Here is a 24,712-nt window from a genome sequence, read left to right as displayed (position 1 = left end):
ATACACTCATGGATAATGCACCTTTTGTACCAACTGATTGATGATTTTATTCTCAAGGGGAATCTACGGAATTCCAGTCCAGGACCAAAGTCATCTAAACCGAGGAAGATATTCTGATTTTATTTTCTGAAAATTGATAGCATGAAGCCATTTTACTATTTTTTAACAGTCTATTAAGAGTTGAAGGATATTTACTAATTTTTTAAAAGCTGTAAGCACACAAATTCTTAGTTTCGTCTGTGCTGCCAAATTCAAGTTTAAAACATATATTATAGATCAACCCTTCTCTTCAGAAACATAAGAAATATTTAGAGAAAATTTGCTCTCATGAATTGATAATATTTTCAATTTATTTTCGTGAACACTTCCTTTTATTGTCCTCAAATTGTTAATTTTCTCATTTTAGTTCTGTGTTCTAAATTCTAGATAGATTCCCCCACTGTAATTACTATTATTATTCCTAGGCGTTAACAATATAGTTATTATGTATTCTATTATTATTCATACTTATACTTTGTTTTCATTATTTCTTCAGACTTTCTATACACAGGGGCAATACATATTCTTTTATTATATACATATATATATATTGCTAATTATTTATTATTGTTAGGATACTTTTTATTTCTATGAAACTAGAAAAGACGGCTAATGATACCCACAAAAACAAAGAGTACTTCTGTCCAAAGCTGATTCGATACTTTCCACGGATTTGTAATTTAAAGTTAAAAATTGATTACTTAGCTGATCCTTCGCATTAAGGTTTAAATTACTAAGTCTTAAAGCTTTGCTACACCTCATTGAAAACCATTAACATTTTAACCTTAGATTTCTGTTTTACCCCATCAAGTTAGCAATAGCAATAGTAGTTAAAATAGTAATACAAGTAATAGTAACAATAATAAATATAGTATTTGTATTAATAGTAATAGTAATAGTAATAGTAATAGTAATAGTAATAGTAATAGTAATAGTAATAGTAATAGTAATAGTAATAGTAATAGTAATAGTAATAGTAATAGTAATAGTAATGATAACAATAAAAATAATAATTGCCTTGCCTTGAATTGTTCAAAACTACCAATTTTTTCAAAAAGCATATTTAATGATTCAACGCTTGGTGTATTTTAAAATCCATAAGAATATACCTCAGGAATACAAAAGTGGAGTGTGGACCCCCTTCTTAAGATATAATTTATTTGACGATATAGATTATTATAGGGAACTATCACAGAAAGTACTGACGCTTATTTTTAATATACACATTATAATTATAAAAATAGATTACAGCAACATAAAAACTAGATTATAAAGATAATTTGTTTTTGCAATTGGTGTACAGCAGTACATTAGCGTGGGAGGAATGTAAACAGAAGACTTTGTAAGCTTTTAGTTTACACCTAGTACTTGACATGGTTTACTTAATGGGACTCTGAGCGTAATTTCAATTGACCTTCCATTTAAAGATAGGCTTAGCTGATTAACAACGGTACCCTGCAAACAAAAGTTAAAAGGTATTGTTGTAAATCGGACATGCCACTCTATAATTGGAAGGTCACTTGATATTACGCATAAAGTCCTTTTAACAAGAACTATTCAGAGAGTTGTCATTCCAATAATCTTCCTGGCGCCTGCCAACCTGGTCCCGGACTTATCAATCCTAGAAACTTCTTCTTTTATCTTCTCTTCTACCAGTTTCATCTTCTCCTCCACTATTTTCTTCTTCTTACATGCTTCTTCCAACGCATCTTCGTACACTAATACATGACTGAAACATAAAAATTGTAAATTTTGCGCCAAAGTTAGTCTTTATTATAGACGCTAGAGAATCAAGTGTTGCCCAGGATACTCATAGTTACTTTCCCAATTTTCCCGCGCGTGGCTTTAAATTACGATTTTTGCTATTTTTCCCAGAGATTATAAAGATAACAGGGTTGAAACAAAAACGTGAATTTTAATAAATTGTTTAATGCTTTAAGACTGATGAAACAACCAAAGAAATATATTTAAAATTCGGTGATGGTGAAATATATTTCCTATTAACCAATTCGGATTTTATAAAAAAATTCTAATACTAAAAAAATGAGTCAAACCTGTGGCTGAATTCTGAATTTAAAACTTCTTGACTAGAATTCTCAGAAAACAAAGTAGAACTTTCCTCCTCTATTTCAAAAACCTAAAAAAAAATACTTAATGACTTAATGTACAATTTAATCTAGAACATCGTTTGTACAAATATTTTGAACATCATTAATTATATTCTTTTCTACAACAGAAAACATATTCATCACAACATTGAGGTAACTAAGAAAATAAAATAGGAATTATTTGGGAAATCAAAATTTAATAAAATATCAGGTTAAACTGGTAATTAGGCAATTAATGTGTTTTCAAAAATATGTTTCAAATAATAAAATTGTAAAAAAAAAGAAAATGATGCAAGACTGCGAGGTAAATCTTGCGTTTATTTTAATAAAATGACATTTTCTCAAACCATCGAATAAAGGAAATCTAACATTTCTAGTCTAATTACCATTCGCTGTTTATCTTCTAACTCCAGCCCCTCGTCTAATCTGATTTCAAGTTCCTGTTCTTTTTCATTCTCTTCCTGTTTCCGATCAATCCGAGACTTAAATTCCGGTTCATTTCCATATTGTTGTTCCTGTTCTAGGTCTGGATTCTGTTCCTGTTCTAGGTCTGGTTCCTGTTCCAGTTCTAGGTCTGGTTCCTGTTCCTGCTCAGCAAGGATTGCTGCTTCATCAAGCTCTTCAACGCCGTCAAGTCTCCGCTCTATGTTGGCCTTAATACGAAATTCTTTAAATCAATTACACAACTTATCAATCAATCAATCAAACCATTAAATCAATTAAGAAATAAATGAAAAATATAAATAAACCATACAAATAATCAATCAACCAATAAATTAATCCTTCAATTAATCAATAAATTGATTAGGCATTAGTAATAATTAACTATTAGACAAGTAATTAATCACAAAATGCAGCAGCTTATCAACTAGTTTGCTGTAAAAAAAAAAAATATTTTTTTCCCAATCAAAATTAATATTTCCAATTTTTAAGCAAAATATTTACCTGAGCGATCTTGAACCGTCTCCAAGATAATCTGAATTTTTGCCTGCAACATGGTATTTATCATTTTTCAGTTAAACAGAAAATAGGTTATGGATAATTGCATTAGTAAAATACAAATCGAGCTAATGTTTAAGTAATATGTAAATAATTTTTAAGACTTTTTTTTAAAAAGTCTTTCGAAAAGATTAATCTTAAAATGTACCTGTATTTTTCTTTAGCCTTCTCGCTTAAATTACGCCATCTTAAATAATTAAAAAAGTTTACAAGAAGACGAAAAGATTACTTTTGTTAGGTAAAATTAAATATTACCGTCTTCCAATCTCTAATGTTTCCTGTTTTATATCTATTCCAGGGTTATCTAATCTAACCTCACTCCGAACCTAAAAAATCATTGTTATCATTATCTGAGATTTAAATATTTATTTGTTAAAGACAGGTTAAATTATTCTTTTTCCTTTGTATTCAGAAAAGAATGTTACAGAATGTTAATTTAATAAATTATACATGTATGATTATGATAGTCTCAAATATATTTTTAGAAAAAAAATCATGTTTACAAGTATGAGAGTATAAGGTTAAAAACGCGGTTTAAGATTTTTTTTTGAAAATTTTAGTTTTCTTTGCTATTGGTATTGAACACGTTTTTAGACTATACAAAAATAAAAACTTTAATAAGTTCTGAAGTATGATTGTAAGTTATGGTGTTGCACATTTTTATCAGATTGTGCACAAATGTTCTTAAAGTTCTGATGTTAAAAAGTTTTTTTTATTAAAGTTTTATACATTTTTAACTGTAGGAGAAGAAAAACTCTGGATGGAGCGCTTCCTTTAATTAGAACATTGCTCCATTTAGATCTATACTTTAAAGATACTATTATCCTCTTTGAAGAATCTATAAAATTATTTCGTATTAGCTGTCTCCCATGATTAGGAAGAACTACTACTTTATCATTATCAACATTAAACCTGCAGACCAGCAAGGGGTTTATCTAGAATTCATCTGGTTTAACATTGTACAATATACACCAATTACACCCAAACAACCCACATAAGAACTATTAGACACACAAAATTTGCCAAAAATAGTAACTTAATTATTATCTTATTCAATAAAATCTGTTACAAATAGTCCGTTTTTTCCCCAAAAAATCTCCCAAAAACTGCTGCAAATGCCACAAAAGGGAGATTCATTCGTTTTTCGTCCAGTTAAAGTTAATCGCGTTTGGTTCTCTTATTCAACAATGTTAAAACTTTCAGAGTGTTTAATTTTACTTTTTCAATTATACTGCAGACTAAATTATACCGTATCTGCAGACTAAATTATACCGTATCTGCAGACTAAATTATACCGTATCTGCAGACTAAATTATACCTTATCTGCAGACTAAATTATACCGTATCTGCAGACTAAAAAGTATGAAAGAGAAAAAGCGGAAAATTGTGATGGAAAGTGAAAGGTTAAAGGGAGTGACCGTCTATGTAAGGTAGTTGAACTGAGTATGCAGTGTTGACGTTTTCAGAATTAGTTTTTTTTTAATTATTAAATAACGACAAGGAAAAATAAAGTAAAAATTATATAGTAATCTAATAAGATAGTTAGGAACATATTTCTCAAAAGAAGTTTGTCAATAAATCAATGCTAAAATCGATTATTTCGTTTTCATTAATATATTAAATTTCTAATTTTCTTTGAATTTATTAGCAGATTTCTTTAAATTCTTCAAATGTCGTCTTTTCAGTAATTCTAGAAAATCTTCGAAAATCTTTGTGAATAATGAGAAAATAGAAACTAATAATTGAACAAGATACTTATTTTCGATGATGAGATTAATTTTTATTTTCTCAACATGTTCCCATACATGACGTCTGTAGTTTATTGTAGAACTTTTTTACTTTTTATGTCGTCGTTATTTAATAATTTCAAAAAAAACTAATTCTGAAAACGTATCCACCCCCAAAGTAGAAATTTTGAACGTCGAATTTGCGCTCAAACTCAGGATTCACAGATCTTTAAAAAGCGTTAATATGTCTCAAATGAATCCGAAAGAAGTTTTCCATAACACTGCATACTCAGTTCAACTACCTTACATAGCCTGGCCACTCCCTTTAAGTTTTTCTCACGATGTATTTTGAAAATAAAACTAATAAACGTGATAATAATAACGTGATATCGAGTTACCCCCTCCCCCCATTTAAGGATTTTTATTCCTAATTTCAAAAGTAATAACTAATAAGTAGACCATATTTTTACCTCTTTCATGAATATAAAATAAGAACTAATCGGAGGTTTCAATTTGTCTTCTGATTCTTCATTCTTCTAAATTATATATATTTTATTATTATTATAAAAGGAAGTGACAGACTAGACATGGTAGTTTAGCTAAGTACAGTATTTCAAGGATTCATTAGACACCCACAGGACGTTTTTACGGTGTAGAATTTCTGAGTAAGAGCGGAAAAATCGATCTATGAAATTCTCCAGATTGTACATTCTGGACTCTGGAGGATCCATTTTGAGAATATTTTTTAAAGAATAATTTAATAATTCTTACTGAGCAATTATACACCCAAAACACGTCTTATTAGTGTCAAATGAATCGTAAATAAAATTTGTCTCTAAGTACACTCTCATCTCAACTACCATGCCTAGCTGGTCAGTACCCTTTAAGGGACAACCCGGCATTTGATAAAATAGGGGTCAGCGCTTCTAGCCGCCGATACGTATCTATAGACAACACACAGAAATCCTCGACCTTCTAAAAACTAAAACAATCTCTTTATATGAACTGTCGTTGTTATTTTAAATGACCCTGTATTTGAATATTCGAAAGATTCACAATAAATGTTGTGGAAGATATTGCAGTTTTTCCAGCTTGGAAAGTGTGTAATTCCTACAATTTGCTACATTGCTTTTGTAGCAAAAAACTTGCATGTCACCTGTGTAGAGAAACTACAATATTAATTATCAAGAAACCATGGATAATATACTCTTCCTTGACCAGACAAAGCTTTTAAATTATAACTTTAATTTATATTCTTTATAAACAAATAATAATAATGAAAATTAATCAAAGTTTATTCATGACCCCCCCCCCTCAAAAAAAAAGAGAGGGGGGGGGGAGTATTTATATTTACCAATCCTACCTTAGCAAGTTCTCCCAATTCTCTATATTCTCGCAAGCTTTCAGCATAGGACTCATCATACGCCTAAACCAGTATACAGGTCAATAATTAACGGTTTAGTAAATTATTAAATAACGACGACATAATATGTAAAAAATTTCTATAGTAAACTAATTAATTGCTTAGGAACAGGTTCAGAAAAAGATTAATCTTATCATCGAAAATAAGTAATCTTGTTCAATTATTAGTTTCTATTTTCTCAATATTCTGGTTTCTCATTATTCACAAAGATTTTCTGGAATATTATTGAAAAAGACGAGATTCGAAGAATTTCAAGAATTCTGCGAATAAATTCAGAGAAAATAAGAAATTCAATATTACAATGAAAACGAACTAATTGATTCTAACCTAACCTAACCTAACCATCCAATTAGATTACTGTATGATTTTTAATTTATTTTTTGTCGTCGTTATTCAATAATAAAAAACTAATTCTGAAAACGTATCCACCCCCAAAGTAGGAGTTTTGAACATCGAATTTGCGCTCAAACTCAGGATTTACCGATCTTTGAAAAGTTTAATATGTCTCAAATGAATCCGAAAGAAGTTTTCCACAACACTGCATACTCAGTTCGACTACCTTACATAGCCGGTCAATCCCTTCAAGAAAATAAAAACTGCCATTCAATTTTTCTAGTTTGAAATTTCAGAAGAAAAGTCGTATAAGACAATATTTTCAATCTAATTCTTTTTAATTTTTTTAATAAAATTTAATTTAACATCAATTTGTAAAGTTACCTTCACCACTTCATTAGGAAGTTCTCTCCATCTTCTTCCTAGTTCTAGAGATTAGATTAAATTATTATATTCCATTTATTAAATCGTTAATCAATCTACAATCGACATGTCACATTAAAAGTTTATGATCTTATCAAGTGAACATTGTACACTATAGTGTATGTACACTAATAGTAACGGCTGTGTTGGTTAGTTTACGTAATATAAAATTGAAAATTTTAGGATTACATAACTGCATGATTTCTTAATACTTGATAATTAAACCCAAATTATCAAATCCTGTCTCAAGATTAGAAACAATGGAATAAATCTGACCTTTTCCAATCTGAATAAGAGACCAGGTTGGGTTCTCCTTGATCACTTGAGGACGCACATCACGACAGAAGAGAAGATACTAAAACAGAAAAGAAGATACTAAAACAGAAGAGAAGATACTAAATAGAAGAGAAGATACTAAACAGAAGAGAAGATACTGAAACATAAGAGGAGATACAAAACAGAAGAGAAGATACTAAACAGAAGAGAAAATACTAAACAGAAGAGAAGATACTAAAACAGAAAAGAAGATACTAAACAGAAGATAAGATACTAAAACAGAAGAGAAGATTTACTAAAACAGAAGAGAAGATAAATAACAGAAGAGAAGACATTAAAAAAGAAGAGAAGATACTAAACAGAAGAGAGATACTAAATCAGAAAAGAAGATACTAAACGGAAAAAGTACTAGAACATAAGAGGAGATACTGAAACAAGAGAATATACTAAAACAGAAGAGAAGATACTAAAACAGAATAGCAGATACTAAAACAGAGAGAAGATACTAAAACAGAAGAGCAGATACTAAAACAAAATAGAAAAGTAGAAGATGTCTATTTTTAAAAATTTTTGTTGAAAAATATCTTGACTCTGACTTTAAACATTGCCGCTACCTTAGTACTAGGTCGCTTTGGCCTGTTGTTTATCTTCTTCTTCTTAGTCCGTAGATCATTAGATTCAACACAGATAGAACTAAACAAACAGATCTTTAGATTCAACACAGATAGAACTAAATAAACATATCTTTAGATTCAACACAGATAGAACTAAACAAACAGATCTTTAGATTCAACACAGATAGAACTAAAAAAACAGATCTTTAGATTCAATGCAGATAGAACTAAACAAACAATCATTTACAATATAATCTTCACAACTTTATTTCTAGAAAAGTTGTAAAGAAACATAACTTATCTTTATGAAAGTATTAAGATAAGTTCTATATATAATATTTATAGCGGCAGGCGAATATATCAATACAATGAAGACGACTTGCGATTTCAATTTTGATTTTTATTAAGCTGTTAAACAGCATGGATACACATAAACATAGAAGTCAAGAGATGAAATTCGAAAAAAGCTTGTTAACAATGAAAACTTAGACAAAAAAGTCGTCTTCATTCTATTCATATAATCGCCTGATCTTGTACTCAATTAAAATTATTTCAGATAATTTAATTTAATAATAAAAAAGGTCTACATATAATCACCAAAAAACTACTGTTTTTGTAATTTGAAAGATTAAATTTTAAAGAAAAAAAAGCTATTATCAGATTAAATCTTCCTTTCTTAAAAAGAAGGAGGGCCGGCTTTAGGTACAACACATCGTCCTTGCTAAAATAAAAACAAGAAACCAGTTGAAATAACAGGATGCAATGAATAAACCATATTAAAGAGAATGTTACCTATTCTACTGTGAATGTTACCTACAGTGGTGAGCGTTTATTTCAATACAATGAAGACGGATTTTCTATATAAGCTTTGATTTCTAACAACCTTTTTTCAAATGACGAGTTCAAGTCTAGTCTAGTCTAGTCTAGTCTAGTCTAGTCTAGTCTAGTCGAGTCGAGTCGAGTCGAGTCGAGTCGAGTCGAGTCGAGTCGAGTCGAGTCGAGTCGAGTCGAGTCGAATCGAATCGAGTCGAATCGAATCGAATCGAATCGAATCAAACCAAATCATTAGGTGTAGGCCTGTTAGGCTCCTCTGCGAAACGTGGGGTTTCAATTTACAAGTGAAAAGCTGTTAATTGACAGCTTCTCTTTGTTTCTATATTTATGTTTATCCACTATCCATGCAGTTTGACATCTTTAAATAAATCAAAATTTAAATCTCAAGTCTCTTTAATGAATTTATATAATCAACGAAGACTGTGATTTCCTGTGAATGTTACCTATTCTCCTGTGAATGTCACCTTGTGTCCTGTGAAAGTTACCTATTCGCCTGTAAATGTTCCTTCTTCTCATGAGATTTGAGACCAGCCCGCTGGGTACAGGTAAACTCACATTGGGAACATTTATGTCTAGCATTTTGTAATTATTTCAACAATCAAATGTCATAATATGATAATCTTATGAGGAAAAAAATGTAATAATGGAAATTCTTAAACGAGATAAAATAATCTTGATGCATTCTTTAACGAAGGCCGCAGGCCTGAGTTAAAGAAAGCATCAAGATTATTTCATCGAGTTTAAGAATTCCATTATTACATTTTTATCCTCATAAGATTATTATTATATCATATTTGTGAGGTTCCATGGGCACATACTCAAGAAATTATATTAAAAAATAATTCTGGTTAAATCAGACTATTTTAAGTTGGAACAGTTAACATTATGAAAGGTTGCAAATAAGTTTTATGCTCTTGTTCTGACTAACACTGTTTTATTTTTCTAATGTTAAAAAAACATTTTAAAAGTAAAAATTGGTTCTTAATTTGAAAGTAATGCATGTGGTGTGATTGTTTCCTTAATTTAGTTTAGTTTGTTTGTTTACCAATTTCTAACGATTTTGCTCGTTTTTCAAGTTATTGAGATACAGCATGTTAAATGTGCCCGGAGTTTTTTTTAGATGGAAGGAAGGTATTGTATTGTGTTGTCTTAATCTACTGAACAATATCGTGTCTTCATTTACAGAAGAAATCATTTTCTGATTATTAGATCCTAAATCTTCCAAAAAGAGGAGATAAAATCAGGTTATCTAGTAAGAATCAGTTCGACATGAACTGATGAAAATCTTTGTCTTTTATTAATGAAGCAAGATTTACTGGTTTGTTTTCATTGCTATGGAGTGCTAAGACTCCATTAAAAATGTGACACTAATATTTCAATGATAAGTTTTTTATACTTTTTTTTTGGTTTTGATTGTGGTTTCACTTCCTCATCTCGAACTATGTGAGATATGGTGACTCAGACTACTATACAAGTATGCAGAGATTTGCAAAATCTCACCGAACTTGGTTTGAATGAAAATGAACTGAAAAAAAATTAATAAAGTAAGCAGTCGGGCAGTATGCTTTAAGACTCGGCAGTTTGATGGAAGTGTCTAATGGAAGGCTAAAAGCATCGTCCATATTTTTGGGATCGAATGGTCAGAAAATGTTAATTTCCACTCTTCTGTCAGGACTAGGGTTGAGATTCAAATTGATATTTCTGAATTAAGGTATATCAATACTTCAAAAAACCAAAAAGGTAAGTGAGCATGAAAAGGTTAGTGAGCATGTTTTAATAAAGTAAAAAGGGTAAGTTTGCATGTTTCGATATAAAAGAAAAAGGTAAGTGAGCATGTTGTTTTTAAGTTAAAAAAGGTAAGTTTGTATGTATTAATGTAAAAGAAAAAGGTGAGTTTGCCCTGTGCATGTTGTCAGTACAAGGAGCGTGTAAGAATGAATATTCTTCAACTAGTGTAAGAATTTCCATTCTTTAATGCTTGGAGCGTGTAAGAATATACATTCTTTCACGCTCAGACCGTGTAATAATTTCCATTCTTACACGGTCTGAGCGTTAAAGAATGAAAATTCTACACCTACAGTGTAAGAATAAGCATTCTTAAACGCAAGGAAGCGAACAATATTAAAATTGTTCCTCCTGAACCGTGTAATAATGGGAATTCCTACACGATAGCTTTACTACTATGGAACCGAACAGATATGATATAATAAATATTGCTTAAAGATTAAAAATCAACTTGTTCAGGAAAAGGATGTGCGCACACAGCACAATGCCGCGTACCATGCAAAAATATATTTATAGTCTTAAAGTCGTCGTTGTTCCTCATTGATTTCGAAACCAGTATAGAACATGCGATAAAATAAGTTAAAAATCTAAAATTAAAATCCACTTGGTTTACCTAGGAAGTGTATGTTCTGCGTTGATATGTCGAAATCTTGTACTTTTATGCTTAAACTTCGCCTAAAATAGTTTGAAGCATGACATTTGAAACAAAAGCATTTTCTTGATAACTTAAATTTCGAAAGTATTGATAAACAATGAGAAAATATAAAATCGGACAAATTTGAAACAGAATCTTTTTTCAAGGAAAATGTAGGAAAAACTTTTAAAATCAGTGTCCGAATAATAGTGCATTTTATTTACAGTTTTCTATCCTAGAGGAAGAAAAATTTGACAAAAATGCCGCGTTCATAAAAGACGTATTAAATCAGTTTTTTTCTACCTGGCAATATGGGCAGGAATGTAGTTGACCTTCGTGCATACTTCCAATATGTTTCTTTAAACTTGCCGGGTCAGTCGACTTATGATCACAGTAATTACATTCATACCTGGACAAACAAAATCAAACCAGAAAGATAAAATTCATAGAGGCAAGAAATATCTACCTTGCTTTTTTAAAACAATTTACTTCAGGATTCTGCCCAACCCGAGCTTTTTTTTTACTCTTAAATCGTTGTTTAGGCAAAAAAGTGGAAAATATTAAAGGAAGCCCCTGATACGTTTTAAAATTGTATTTATTTAATTAATTTTCATTTCCCCCTTACTTTCTGTTCCTAGGTCATCAAATTAGTGTACATGCAAAATAAGCACCGGCCACCACCATTTTTGGCTGAGATATTGAGAAATATCTTAGATGCAACTTCTCCTTTTAACCTTTTATTCACAACATAAATACTTTTTATCTAGTTTGTATTCATTTTACCCTTGTTTCAAGTTCTCGGGTAATGGAGGATAAATATTAAATAATGTTTGTTGAATTACCTGACATTCTCGTGTTCAAGCAGTATATGCTGTTTCAAGTTCTCGAGTAATGGAGGATAAATATTAGATAATGTTTGTTGAATTACCTGACATTCTCGTGTTCAAGCAGTATATGCTGTTTCAAGTTCTCGAGTAATGGAGGATAAATATTAGATAATGTTTGTTGAATTACCTGATATTCTCGTGTTCAAGCAGTATATGCCGTTTCAAGGAATCCTTTCTCTTGGCTTTGTACTACAGAGAGAAGTCAAATTAGAGAAAGATGTTACAAAAAATTCAAGAAATGTTAAGGAATAATCCAACTTAAAAACTAAGCAAAAAATGGGCAAAATCTGACGTTAAAACAGTAAATTTTAAACAAAAGCATTTTCTTGACAACATAAATTAAGCAATTTTGCAATTTTATAATTCGTTCAATATCTCTAACCGAGTAGTTTATGATTGTTAAGTAACGACATGAATCCGACAATTTTTTTTTGACAAAGTTAAACGTTTGGATGTTAACAATATGTGCAGGTGAGAGCTTTTGTCCTAATGCTCCCTCCAGTACCAACAATTATGGCCGCAACACTAATGATATAGAGAAGCGAAAATACGATGATTATTTCTATTTTCAAGGAAAGTAAATGGAAAAAATGTTTCAAATTTGTCTCCGTATTCCTGGCAAAGATGACAAAGGATCCACTCGGAAATATGTTTTGACTGACGATGTAACTTGATGTGATGAGCGTGCTTGGCTCTACAATAATATTTTATAAATAAAAATAACAATTATTTATTTAAGAAGCATATTAATACCCAAGTTATGCAAGTCTTTATGTAAACATAAAATACAGTTAAAACAAGAAAACTTTGAAATGAACGCAGTATTTTTTTTAATGAAGGAACATTTTTAAGATTTCAAAATTTTTAATTGTTGCAACAGCTTAATTTGTAAATTAACAATTACGAAAACAAACCTTAACGATATTTCATAAATAAAAATGCTTTATTGATTGGACTAATATCAGAGAGAACTAACGTTTAGTCAGCTTTTCACATTCGTCCTATCCGCACCACACGCCCCCCCCCCCTAGATTACCTTAGGTTCAGCGCTCGGTCCAGAAATGTTTGTTGATCAAACACTGGATTAGATGGCGAAAAAAATTCATTCTTTATAATTTTGAAAATTCCCAATCAAATAAAATGTTTTGATTATAAAGATCAACAGTAGGTTCAACAGTTTAAGAAAACATTCGCAGATAAACAAACATTAAAATACTAAAATTATTGGTTTAAAAAGGGGCGCGAAATGCTTGAAAAGGCTAGAAACTTAAACTTTAAGACTTTTAAAATCAAGATTATAGAAAATGAACCAAGAACCTGTAATTACAGTCCTGACAAGAAAACATCCTTGGCTTATCTGCTCTGCTCTGTTGCTCTGTATTCTTGTTCTCCTCATCTTCTCCAGTCTCTTCAATAACACGAACTAGTCCTCCATCAGCATACACGTAGTTAGTAGCATCAGGAAGATCATCAGGGTTTGAAAACTGTGTTTCCTTGGGTTGGTCGGGGACCAGGTAGGAGGATGTCTTTAGGTTCGTAGTCAGGGTGTTGTTGTCCCAGATTATAACCGGTTCCTTCATCTCAATAACAAGTTCTTTTTCTTCTTCCTCCTGATCAACTCATTGTTTAACAATTAATTCTATACTATAATATTTAAGTGTATCAAATAAAAGTCCAAGTTTTTAAATCGAACTCTTGAAGTTTAACACATTTTAAATTCTCTGACCCCTGCGCGCCTAAAACTGTTCCATTTCTGGGCCTGACTAGTTAGAATTTTGTTTCTTTATGATGTATACGCTTCCTTCCCTATTGTTAAACTCTCCTGAGATATGAGATGGTGTAGAGGGATAGTTTCTTCATTGTTCATTTTCACCTTCTTACGACTGTTCTGGTACAGTTCTTTATATCGGGATCTTTCAACCTCAGCCAGGCTTATATACTTTTCCTAGAATGTATGCAGTTAAAAGAGTAATTCACAAACCAAATCAGACTTTTATGGACGTCACACTCCAATAACCGAAGACTACCAAATAAAGACTGGAGTAATTTCAACCCCCCCCCCCAGAAAAAAAAGTTTCTTGCTAAGATTTTCATAATTTCAAACAATATTAAAAAAAAACTACCACCGTGATTTTGTTCGTCACAACCAAATGTTAAAAAAATACCTTTAAAATTTTCCTTTTTTCTGCTTTTGTTAACCACGGCTTCTCCTAGTAAAAAAACTCATAAATTAAATGTTTAAAAAGCGAAGATTTTTACTGTTTGAATAATTCTAAGCTTACTTTTGATAGATGACGGGACTCCTCTTTAGAAAAAAGAAGAAATGCACTTAATGGTTTCGGAGCAGCAAATCTAAAATATACAACATTAGATCTCTAGATCGTATATGTTTACTATTGAATTGATAGTCAACTTTAGAAACTAAATTTATAAATATTTAAATAAATGTTTCTAAGAGTCAGAAAAATATTGAAAAATTTTAATTAATTTGTACAAACTTCTAGCTACCTGGCTTTGACTGGTGTTTTTTTCAAATCAAACCAGAATCTACAAATTACTACCTGGCTTAGTCTGGTGTTTTTCAGCTTTAACCAGAATCTACAAGTAACTACCTGACTTTGTCTGGTTGTTGTGTAATTTATTTAATGGTTCTCAATAATTTGTTAAATGTTGTTGGAACGCGGTTTGTAAATTGAGAACAGTCCCTTAGCGAACTTTGTAAATTTAGAGCAATCCCATAACCGACAATTTTTTTTTGACAAAGAACAGTCCCTTAGCGAACTTTGTAAATTTAGAGCAATCCCATAAATAGCTTGATTAAATTCGTGATTTGGTTCTGAATAATAATATTCTCAATATTTTTTACATATTCTGTTTGTTTATTTACTGTTTGTTTACAACTTTAAACCAGTTTGCACTAAATTCTGTGCAGTATCCTTGGTCATCTGGTCTCACTACCAGGTTAGAACGATTGATCAAATTTTTCCACATAAAGTCAAATTGGTTAAAATTGTTAAAATATTTTAATTAATAATTTGGAATTCTTTCATTTTTTAGTTGGATTTAGTTTGTGAAATCGGCGGATCTGAGGTAGAATTTTATATTAAAGGCTCTATTTACGGCTTTATTTACAAGTGAAATCTTTTTAAACAGTGAAATAGTTATTAACCCATTGATGCCAAAAGCGTCGTTTTTTGATCTGTTCTAAAACTTTTAAATTTGGAAGATTTTCTTATTTCATTTAACTTTTTTCAATATTCTAATTAAACTAAATTCTTATTTGAGCAGTGCATATTGGGTTATATTTTATCTTTTTGTTCTTGCACTTTATATACTTTTAATTTAGCAAGCGTGAGCGTGAGCGTGAGCGTGCACGTGAACTTGCATTGTGGTTTATATCGGTTCAGCAGCATCCTTAAGCAAACTTATTGCTCTCCTTAAGCAAACTTATTGCTCAAGACCCTGCTGGATCTACCCTAGCTCTGTTCAACCCCGATCAGCGAAACAAGTAAGGATAAACTTTTTATTCTCTGCCAAGTAATGCATTTAATGCAACTGATTGCTTTAAAAGAAGCAAAATAGAGTTAAATTGCTCAGTTCGGACTAGTTCCTATTAACCAGTTTTATTGGGCAAGATTATTGCTCCAATACAGTAAAAGCAAACTTATTGCCATAAACTAAGTTTAATTGCTGATTTAGTGTGTAATTGGATAACACACAATTATTGCTATTTAATAGCAATTAAGTCCATGACTGATAGTTCATGGGATAATAGGGTGATTGTCATGAATTTGAATTCCCTAACATTTATTTAGACTGAATATAAATAGTCTACAGAGTCCTAAAGAGATACTTTTCACTTAAATTGCTGAGAAGCTAAGCAAAAAGCACATTTATTGCTTTTATTGATAAACAAGAAGCGAAGTCTAATCTTAGGTTAGCCATCACTACTAATACACGAGTCTAACCCTGTGTTGGGTTAAGCATGTATTGCTTAACTGCCAACATTGCTAATTAAGCAAAGTTATTGCTCAAATTTGCTACATACACTAACAATATGTTTATTTAGTTTTTGAAACCGCTGTGCTGTTATCAATCTGTGAACTGATCGGAACCCTTTCTAAGAAGATTGTATTTATTAATAAAGATTTACGTTACTTAACCTTGTCATTTATTTATTATCGGGAATAGATAGCAATTCTCTAAAATTGCGCAACACTGGTCTTTCTTTAGTAAATAACATAATCTACAAATCGGTTCTACAAATTACTACCTGGCTTTGTCTGATGTTTCTTAAGTTTAAAACAGAATCTTCAAGTAACTACTTGGCTTTGTCTGGTGTTTCTTTAGTTTGTAACAGAATCTATAAGTAACCTGGCTTTGTCTGGTCTTTCTTTAACTAATAACAGAATCTACAAATAACTACCTGACTTTGTCTGGTGTTTCTTCATGATGTTTAGCTTTAATATGCTCCAACAGATTTTGTTTTCTGGCGGAGCTAAAGCTACAGAAATCGCAACTAAATCTAAAAGAAAACAATTATGTTTAATATTAACCAATTATATAATTTATCAGTAATTTTGTCCTACCAAAGAAACGTGGGGCATATCTTTTTTGCTTTGTTAATTTTAAGGTTTAGTTATTGCACTGATTATGCATTTAAGCCATGAAATTCCAACTTTGTCGCATGCTGTTAAGATTCAGATCTGGTTGATTTGGCTAATTTTTCTTGATTGAACTTGATTTATAGATGTTTAATGGATAGATAAATAACTAACTGATTTATTGATTATAAATACCTAATCCCTTGATGAGTAGCTTTAAAATGGTTGTTGACTGAACTTTTGCTTGCCCCGGTAAATGTGCATCCGTTGTAGGAACAGGGAATCCTGTGATAATATCATAATCCTGTCAATCAAATTGACTGATTAGTGTAGTGCCAGCTAAACTCTTTTTCAGTCAGGTTTGAATCAGTGCATAGGATCCATTTATTTTTGATGCGGATCCGGATTCAGGTAATTTCTTTAAGATTTACTGAATTTTTTTTTTGACAAAAAATAATTTTCAAATTTTTTGTTTATTTTTTTCGCTTATTTTTATCCTAAAACTTGATGAACCATTCAAAAATGAGGAAATTTTTAAAATCTCTCTTTTTCCTAAGTTCAGATTTGGATTTTAGGAGTAAAAAAGTTTTCTTGCAGTTTTTGGTTTATATTTTACCCCTTGGATTCGGATCCGTGGATCCGCATATTTTTGTGGATCCGGATACAGGAAGCCAAAATCTTGCGGATCCAACGGATCCGGATACGGTTCCTAAGCCAGTTTTTTTTATAAATAGATATAAATGACGATCATGGATCAAGATTTAAGCAAAAACCTCAGATTTTCAAGTTATTCTTCATATTAACCTTATATTTTCATGTTTTGAAGCTATATGATTTTTAAGATTATCCAGTCTGTTGGTTTTGTATGAACACTCTGAGCATCCAAGTTCATCTGTATGGATTTGCTTGTGTCTCTTGAAAGCACTTGCATACATTGTGGAGAAATCACAATCATCACAGGAGTACGCCTGCTTTCTCAAATGTTTTACTCTAAAACATAAAAACTTGAATATTTTCCCTAGAATGTCTTAAAGAAAGTTCTACTTTTAATGATCTTACTTTATATGTACTGCTAAAAGAGAAGCATAACGGGCTACATAATCACAACTATCACAAGGAAAAGTTTCCGTGCCTTCCGAATGTTTTGACGCCTTGTGTCTTTTCATATCTATATTCTGCAGGGCAAAATAATCACATTTATCACAGTCAATTCTAGTTCCCCTAGTTCCTAAACAAAATAAGTATTCTTATTTTATGTCAAATCAAATCAAATCATGAGTTTTAGGGTAAGCTTTAGGCTCCATTCATCAGCCTGGTTGCTAGGGTTAGTAAGTGAAAATCATTAAAATCATTAATATTGCTACTTCTCTGAATTGCGGAAAAAGACCAATGACCTCTAAAGTACAAAAAACAATCGACTGAATTATGGAAAATGACCAATAGCCTCTAAAGTACAAAAAATAATCAACTGAATTATGGAAAATGACCAATGCAAAAACAATATTTGACCAGAGTCCACTGAAGCATAAAATGACCACTGAAAAACCCGCAACAAATGAAGTAGAGAAAATGACCATTGACCATTGACCACAGAGGTATGAAAATAAATCCATCACGTAACAAGTAGAAGTCCAAATAGTTCAGAGCTGAAAACTTTAGAATGGTGGATATGGAGATTAATGCTTGATCTCCTCTTTTTCTTAATCTCCAGATTAAATAAGTCTTGTTCTCCACTTGTTATTAATCTCCAGATTAATTAACAGATCGGGATTAAGGATATTCCATTCTAAAGTTTTCAGCTCAGGATAAATATTTATAAAATATCATAAAAGAAAATATCTCAATGAATCGTAAAAAATTATTTTGAAAAATAATTAAATAATTTTCTGTCCTTTTTGGCGAAAAAAAAGTTATCAATCTTGCAGATAGAAAAATTAATCTCGCAGATAGAAAAATTAATCTCGAAAACTCTGTCTCTGTTATTTGTTACCTCTAGGCTTGTGCTGACTATGGTTTTGAGCATGAAGACTCCTTGGACCAATATACTCACACTCATCACACCTGTAAACTAAATAAAGGGGCTGAAAATATAACTAAACAGATATTCTGAAAGCTAAAAAATATGTCAATTGACCTTTGGGCGGTGTAACATCGTTATTTCTTTTCTTGGATTTTCTGTTTGCGAACTCAACTGCATCCTCTAGGTAATGAATTTGTTGTTTGGCAGGTTTCCGTAGAAATCCACAATTCTGTACAATATCAGCTGGTTCTTCAGGTTGTTGAGGAGACAGGTTGACCGGGTCTGTGGTATCCTCTGCAGACTGTGGCAGGTTGACCGACTGAATCAATTCCTCCCTTGTAACAACTTGATCTTCGGGTAGTAGTATTTCAGGCACAGGTTTAGAATCTAATCTGAAATTTGATAGATATTAAAATTTTTAAAGCTTGCGTTCTCGCCAAAAGATACATTTGTTTTACTTCTTACAATTTTATTATTGAAATAATTAAGTAGGTAGAACTCATCTTTATCCTCTTCTCTACAAATTGATTAATCAATTGTGTTTCAATTTGTAGAAAAACCATTATTTCTTAACCAAAAAGTTGTAAAGGGTTTTTGTACCCAGAGTCATCAGGCATTTGATCAAACTTAACAATCGCGTTAAATCCCAAACATTTTTTTAAAAATAAGATGTTTGTAATCTGGTTCATGAGAAATATTGCAACTTACGATTGTATCTGATGAATCCCTGGCCCTGCAATATCCACCAGATAAATATGCTCCGAGGGATCAATTACAGATATCTGGCCTGAACCTGCACACAAATATTTAATTTTTAGAATCGATTGGTGTCAAACATAAGCTTGGATGGTTTAGATATCGATGAAAAACAAGAAATAAGCTAGGATAGGTTTTGAATTGATGAAAATAAAAGAAATAAGCTAGGATAGGTTTTGAATCGATGAAAATAAAAGAAATAAGCTAGGATAGGTTTTGAATTGATGAAAAAAAAAGAAATAAGCTAGGATAGGTTTTGAATTGATGAAAAAAAAAAAAAATAAGCTAGGATAGGTTTTGAAATGATGAAAAAAAGAAATAAGCTAGGATAGGTTTTGAATCGATGAAAAAAAAGAAAAAAGCTAGGATAGGTTTTGAATCGATGAAAATAAAAGAAATAAGCTAGGATAGGTTTTGAATCAATGAAAATAAAAGAAATAAGCTAGGATAGGTTTTGAATCAATGAAAATAAAAGAAATAAGCTAGGATAGGTTTTGGATTGATCAAGAACCAAATCAAATCAAGGATAAGTTTTGGATTGATTTAGAACCGTAAATAAGCTAGGACAGGGTTGGAATTGACCAAAAGGCTAGCTAGGATAAGTTTGAGATTGATCAAGATCCAAAAATAATGTAGGATAGGTTCGGTATCGATCAATAACTAAAGATAAGCTAGGATAGGTTTAGGATTTATCAAAATGTTAGATAGAATACGTTTGGGATTGACCTAGAACAAAGATAAGCTAGGATAGGTTTGGGATTTATCAAAATGTTAGATAGAATACGTTTGGGATTGACCAAGAACTGAAGATAAGCTAGGATAGGTTTGGGATTGGTCAAAAGGTTAGCTAGGATATGTTTGAGATTTATCAAGAACCAAAGATAAGCTGGGATAAGTTTGGGAATGATTAACAGGTTAACTAGGATACGTTTGGGATTGATCAAGAATAAAAAAGAAGGTAGAACAAATTTGGGATTGCTCCCTCATTAAGCTTGCTTTAGGTTGAAAATAAAGAACTGAATAGAAAAAAAGAAATTTTTAGAATTCTGTCCACAAAAATTATGCTAATCAGTTATCATATTTAAATAATTTGATTCCTAAATCATTATTCCATTCATCCAGGATAACATATGTATTTATTTCTTCCATATTTTTCTGAAAATAATCATATTCACACATAGGCTGAATTTCAAGCAGAACAAAAAGATTACAATACAGTGAGAACCAAGGAATTTAAGAAAACAAAATATTTTTATGTTTTTTAAAAACATAAAAATATTAAATGACGTGCATCAATTAAAAAATGCCAAAATATTAAAAGCAAAAATGACATTTTAATTCAATATGAACCGTTAAACCGAGAAAATTTGCAAAAACAAAACAAAAAACTTTAGATGATAAATATGTATTTAGATCAGCTTTTTTAATAACATCGTAAACAAACTAAATATCTTAAAGCTTAATTCGTATTTTACTGCTTTAGTTTCTTGTGCTCGCGACATTTTTGCACAAACTTTGACGGAGGATTTCCGGTCAGCATGTATCAGGCATTGTACAATACACAATGATCTGTAATACCCACACTACACAGGGAATTTGTTTAAGTATTCCTAGTCCACTAGACCAAAATATATAATTTACATTTTGCAATTCGAGAGATTAATTTTCAATTCGTATTCATATTAAATTTGCCAAAACTCGAAAAACTAACTTCAGGGTAATGTCGAGCAAATATCGTTTTGTTTCTTTTTGTTCCAGAATAATAGGAGAAACTTTCAACCATTTCTTTTTCGAAATCTCACATAATAATATAATAATTTGAGCTTAAGATAAACTTGAATAAGATCTTAAGCTTCGCCCATCTTATGATCTGGTGAAAAGTCGGAGTTGCGCGGAGGTCATACGGCTCTGAAAAAAAATTGATAATTGTTTTAGGAAAGTATTTCAATAAAATCAGTTGAGTAGTGTACTCAAAAGATGTTTTAGTAAAAGTGTATTTTAATTCTGTTTTAATTTTCAGGTTGCAAAGGTATAAAAATTATAAAATTGGTGTTTGATGCCACAGTTAATATATAGACAATTCATATTCTTTTCATAAATCACATTCTCTTAGGTTTAATCTTAATCACAAACTTTAAACAAAAAAAGTTACCTTGAGAAGTCCTTGAAGATTTTCTATCTTAAGACAAGGACCAATCTTGTTCTGAGATAAACTCATTATCTCAGCCTTGGTCAGATTCATGAACAGAACTCCTAAACAAACAGTTCAACAAGACTAAAAGAGGAATTACAATCCAGGGAAAAACGACGAACACAGCCACTCCTTTCTTTCAATCACTTCATAATTATCTTTTATTGGATTTCCCGTCCATCCCTAGAGCTCAAGTCCTTCAATGAAAGGGGGTCAAGGCTTACGGCGAAAAATAAGCGCTTTTGATCGCTACTATTCTTACTTCTATCTGTTGCGTCTGTAAGGAAAAAATTGTTAAAAACGACACATACTGAAGAACGTAACGTCCATACAAATTGCAGAAAGTTGCAAAATACGACTCGGATCGTAAAAAAAAATCCATTTAATTTCAAACAAATCATTCAGATATTACAACCTACAGTCATCAATTATTTTTCGACGCATTTCTATAAAAGTTAATATTTCATAATATTTTTTATTTGTTATGCACTTAAAACGCCGAAATAGTTGGCCGCCAGGTGTCTCTGCTCTCGATGCTTTGAATGATTTTACGTGGCAGAGACGCCTAGCGGAAAAAACGTCGTTTTAAGTGCATTGCATATAAACAAATAACAAATATTATAAAACATTAACTATATTCGAATGCGTCGAAAAATAATTGATGTCGAAAGATTTTAATATTTCAATGATTTGTTTGATATTAAATTGATTTGTTTACGATCCGAGTTGAATGTTGCATCTTTCTGAATTTGTATGGACACTACGCTCTTCGGTATTAGTCGTTTTAAACAATTTTCTCCTTATAGACGCAACAGATAGAATTATGATTAGTAGCGATCAAAAGTGCTTTTTTATCGCATTAAGCCTATACCCCCTTTCATTTTTCGCGAACAAACTGTTTATATAAAATTCAGTCGATGTGGCTAATCGCTCTTTAGAACCAAAAGTTTTAGCTTCAGAATGACAATAGCTGCTCATTTGATTAGAATTTTAAAATGAACTGGATCAACGTAGATATTCAGAATAACAATAGCTGCTCATTTGATTAGAATTTTAAAATGAACTGGATCAACGTAGATATTCAGAATAACAATAGCTGCTCATTTGATTAGAATTTTAAAATGAACTGGATCAACGTAGATATTCAGGATAACAAGAGCTATTCACTTCATTAGAATTTTAAAATTAACTGGATTAACGTAAATATTAAACTTATGGTTTGTGACGGATTACTTCTCCTTAAATTGCCTTTTTATATTGCAGTACGTGATGTACTGCATAATTGTTAATGTTTACATTGTAGAATATACAGTATACAGTATGAACCCATATTTTCTATATAGATTCAATTGACTCTGACATACTATCTCCCTTAGTTTTTATCATTTAACGTTAAACTTTAATCTTATAGATCTTGATTCTTACCATTTATTCCCTTGTCTTTGAAAGCTGGGACAAGGTTGGAGCACTCATTGATTTCAAGGAACTGGGTCACGTGACTGCATTTCCAGGACATTACATCAAGCACGCTGTCACGAGGAACAGTTGTCTTATTCCCTAAAATATTAAGCTGTAAAGAGACTTTAGATTTTTTTTTGAAAAATTGAACGAATTATGTCAAGTTAAATAAGAAGTAAACCTTAACAGAACAAACCTTCAGCATCTAGTAGCCGAGGGATATACAAAGATTCTTCCTCTTCTTCCTCCTCCTCATCTTCTTCCTCCTCATCCTCCCCCTCTTCATCATGCTCTACCTCTTCCATTGGTTGCTCAGGATCAGCATCACCTGTTTCCATCTCAAGTATTGGCGCCTCCTCCTGACCGTCAGGGTTAGCTGGAGGGGCTAGGTAAGAAGATGGTTCTGTGGAATGTGTAGAATCTGAGACTGAATCCTTCACTACTGTGGTTGGATCTTCAGTTTTTAATAACGGGACAGAACCTGTTTCCATTCTCTCCTGAAAACAAATAAAAAAATTAATAAACTGACAATAGAATTTCAGAATTGATGGAAGTTACAAATAAAACCAGAATTTTAACAACAAAAAATAGTTTAAATAAAAAAAAATATCCTAAAACTTATGATGGATGAAAGCTGACCTCCATAATGATGTTTGCTGTTGGAGTTGGACTTCTTGATGCTAGTTCATCCTCGTCCCCGTCACCAACACCTGATCCACCAACTACACCTAGACGGGTTAAACCATCAACCAAGATATCACACATTCATTCACGGACACTAACTTCATTAAATGATGTGATAGTGATAGTGATAGTGATAGTGATAATGATAATGATAATAATAATGATAATAATAATGACAGTGACAGTGGCAGTGGCAGTGGCAGTGGCAGTGGCAGTGACAGTGACAGTGACAGTGACAGTGACAGTGACAGTGACAGTGACAGTGACAGTGACAGTGACAGTGACAGNACAATGACAATGACAATGACAATGACAATGACAATGACAATGACAATGACAATGACAATGACAATGACAATGACAATGACAATGACAATGACAATGACAATGACAATGACAATGACAATGACAATGACAATGACATTGACATTGACATTGACAATGACAATGACAATGACAATGACAATGACAATGACAAAGACAAAGACAAAGACAAAGACAAAGACAATGACAATGACAATGACAATGACAATGACAATGACAATGACAAAGACAATGACAAAGACAAAGACAAAGACAAAGACAAAGACAAAGACAAAGACAAAGACAAAGACAATGACAATGACAATGACAATGACAATGACATGTTTTTAAAGTCTCAAAGATTATTTTCTAAATTTACTAAAAAATTTTCTTCAAAAATTGGTTTAATAAAGATTAAAATGTTCCTAATTTATCAAAATCATGGTATTAAAGTCTAGAATAAAAATTTAAAAATATCTAGAATTCGAGAAGTCTAAGTATGAAATTTAATAACACTCAAACTCTTTCAAAGATAAATTACAAATATTTCAAATAAAGCTTTCTACAAATGTTCTTTTAAGTTTTTAAAAAGGTAAAAACTAAATTGATATGTC

The 24,712-nt window shown here is 31.3% G+C and overlaps 2 protein-coding genes and 1 long non-coding RNA gene across 12 annotated transcripts; 1 reads left to right on the top strand and 2 right to left on the bottom strand.

The window, feature by feature from the left end:
* Positions 1–1,156: 1,156 nt before the first annotated feature.
* Positions 1,157–20,740, bottom strand: LOC111708288 (zinc finger protein ZFAT). 9 transcript variants are annotated; one of them, XM_023481613.1, is made up of 29 exons: positions 20,560–20,740; positions 19,415–19,499; positions 18,821–19,098; positions 18,677–18,754; positions 17,746–17,914; positions 17,491–17,676; positions 16,882–16,971; positions 16,509–16,607; positions 14,365–14,434; positions 14,248–14,292; positions 13,905–14,027; positions 13,400–13,692; positions 12,698–12,776; positions 12,210–12,271; positions 11,499–11,604; positions 11,175–11,236; positions 9,262–9,348; positions 7,943–8,021; positions 7,329–7,407; positions 7,014–7,057; positions 6,237–6,299; positions 5,344–5,409; positions 3,402–3,472; positions 3,295–3,333; positions 3,093–3,135; positions 2,534–2,800; positions 2,094–2,176; positions 1,570–1,768; positions 1,157–1,453 (listed from the first exon to the last, which is right to left on the bottom strand). In XM_023481613.1, the coding sequence occupies exons 1-28, from the start codon at positions 20,639–20,641 to the stop codon at positions 1,597–1,599; spliced, it is 3,000 nt and encodes a 999-aa protein (XP_023337381.1). In that variant the 5' UTR covers positions 20,642–20,740; the 3' UTR covers positions 1,157–1,453; positions 1,570–1,596. The 9 variants fall into 9 exon arrangements, with proteins under 9 accessions (XP_023337381.1, XP_023337383.1, XP_023337382.1 ...); XM_023481615.1 differs by having other exon boundaries at positions 1,157–1,420; XM_023481614.1 differs by having other exon boundaries at positions 1,157–1,432; positions 1,576–1,768.
* LOC111708289 (uncharacterized) lies at positions 14,851–16,244 on the top strand. 2 transcript variants are annotated; one of them, XR_002766623.1, is made up of 4 exons: positions 14,851–15,043; positions 15,140–15,172; positions 15,429–15,590; positions 16,152–16,244. It is a non-coding gene; the product is annotated as an uncharacterized LOC111708289 (long non-coding RNA). The 2 variants fall into 2 exon arrangements; XR_002766622.1 differs by having other exon boundaries at positions 14,851–15,172.
* Positions 20,741–20,851: 111 nt separating the features above from the next.
* LOC111708287 (stimulated by retinoic acid gene 8 protein) lies at positions 20,852–23,876 on the bottom strand. The gene is made up of 5 exons (XM_023481607.1): positions 23,751–23,876; positions 23,308–23,608; positions 23,079–23,210; positions 21,615–21,715; positions 20,852–21,370 (listed from the first exon to the last, which is right to left on the bottom strand). Exons 1-5 carry the CDS (start codon positions 23,874–23,876, stop codon positions 21,326–21,328), a joined length of 705 nt encoding a protein of 234 aa, XP_023337375.1. The 3' UTR covers positions 20,852–21,325.
* Between the last annotated feature and the right edge of the window lie 836 nt (positions 23,877–24,712).

The sequence above is a fragment of the Eurytemora carolleeae genome, unplaced genomic scaffold (assembly GCF_000591075.1).
Source record: "Eurytemora carolleeae unplaced genomic scaffold, Eaff_2.0 scaffold784, whole genome shotgun sequence".
NCBI lineage: Eukaryota > Metazoa > Arthropoda > Copepoda > Calanoida > Temoridae > Eurytemora > Eurytemora carolleeae.
Note: the sequence above shows the minus strand (reverse complement) of the source record. Positions and strands in the feature narration are given on the sequence as shown.

Excerpts from the sequence above, each read along its gene's own strand:
- LOC111708288 (XM_023481613.1), bottom strand. The coding sequence starts at position 20,641 with ATGTGTGAATATGATTATTTTCAGAAAAATATGGAAGAAATAAATACA. Across the intron at positions 17,915-18,676 it reads TAGTCAGCACAAGCCTAGAG|GAACTAGGGGAACTAGAATT; the intron begins GTAACAAATAAC and ends TATTTTGTTTAG. Across the intron at positions 2,801-3,092 it reads GACGGTTCAAGATCGCTCAG|GCCAACATAGAGCGGAGACT; the intron begins GTAAATATTTTG and ends TTTCGTATTAAG.
- LOC111708287 (XM_023481607.1), bottom strand. The coding sequence starts at position 23,876 with ATGTGTGATATCTTGGTTGATGGTTTAACCCGTCTAGGTGTAGTTGGT. Across the intron at positions 23,609-23,750 it reads CAGCAAACATCATTATGGAG|GAGAGAATGGAAACAGGTTC; the intron begins GTCAGCTTTCAT and ends ATTTGTTTTCAG. Across the intron at positions 23,211-23,307 it reads TCGGCTACTAGATGCTGAAG|GGAATAAGACAACTGTTCCT; the intron begins GTTTGTTCTGTT and ends TTAATATTTTAG.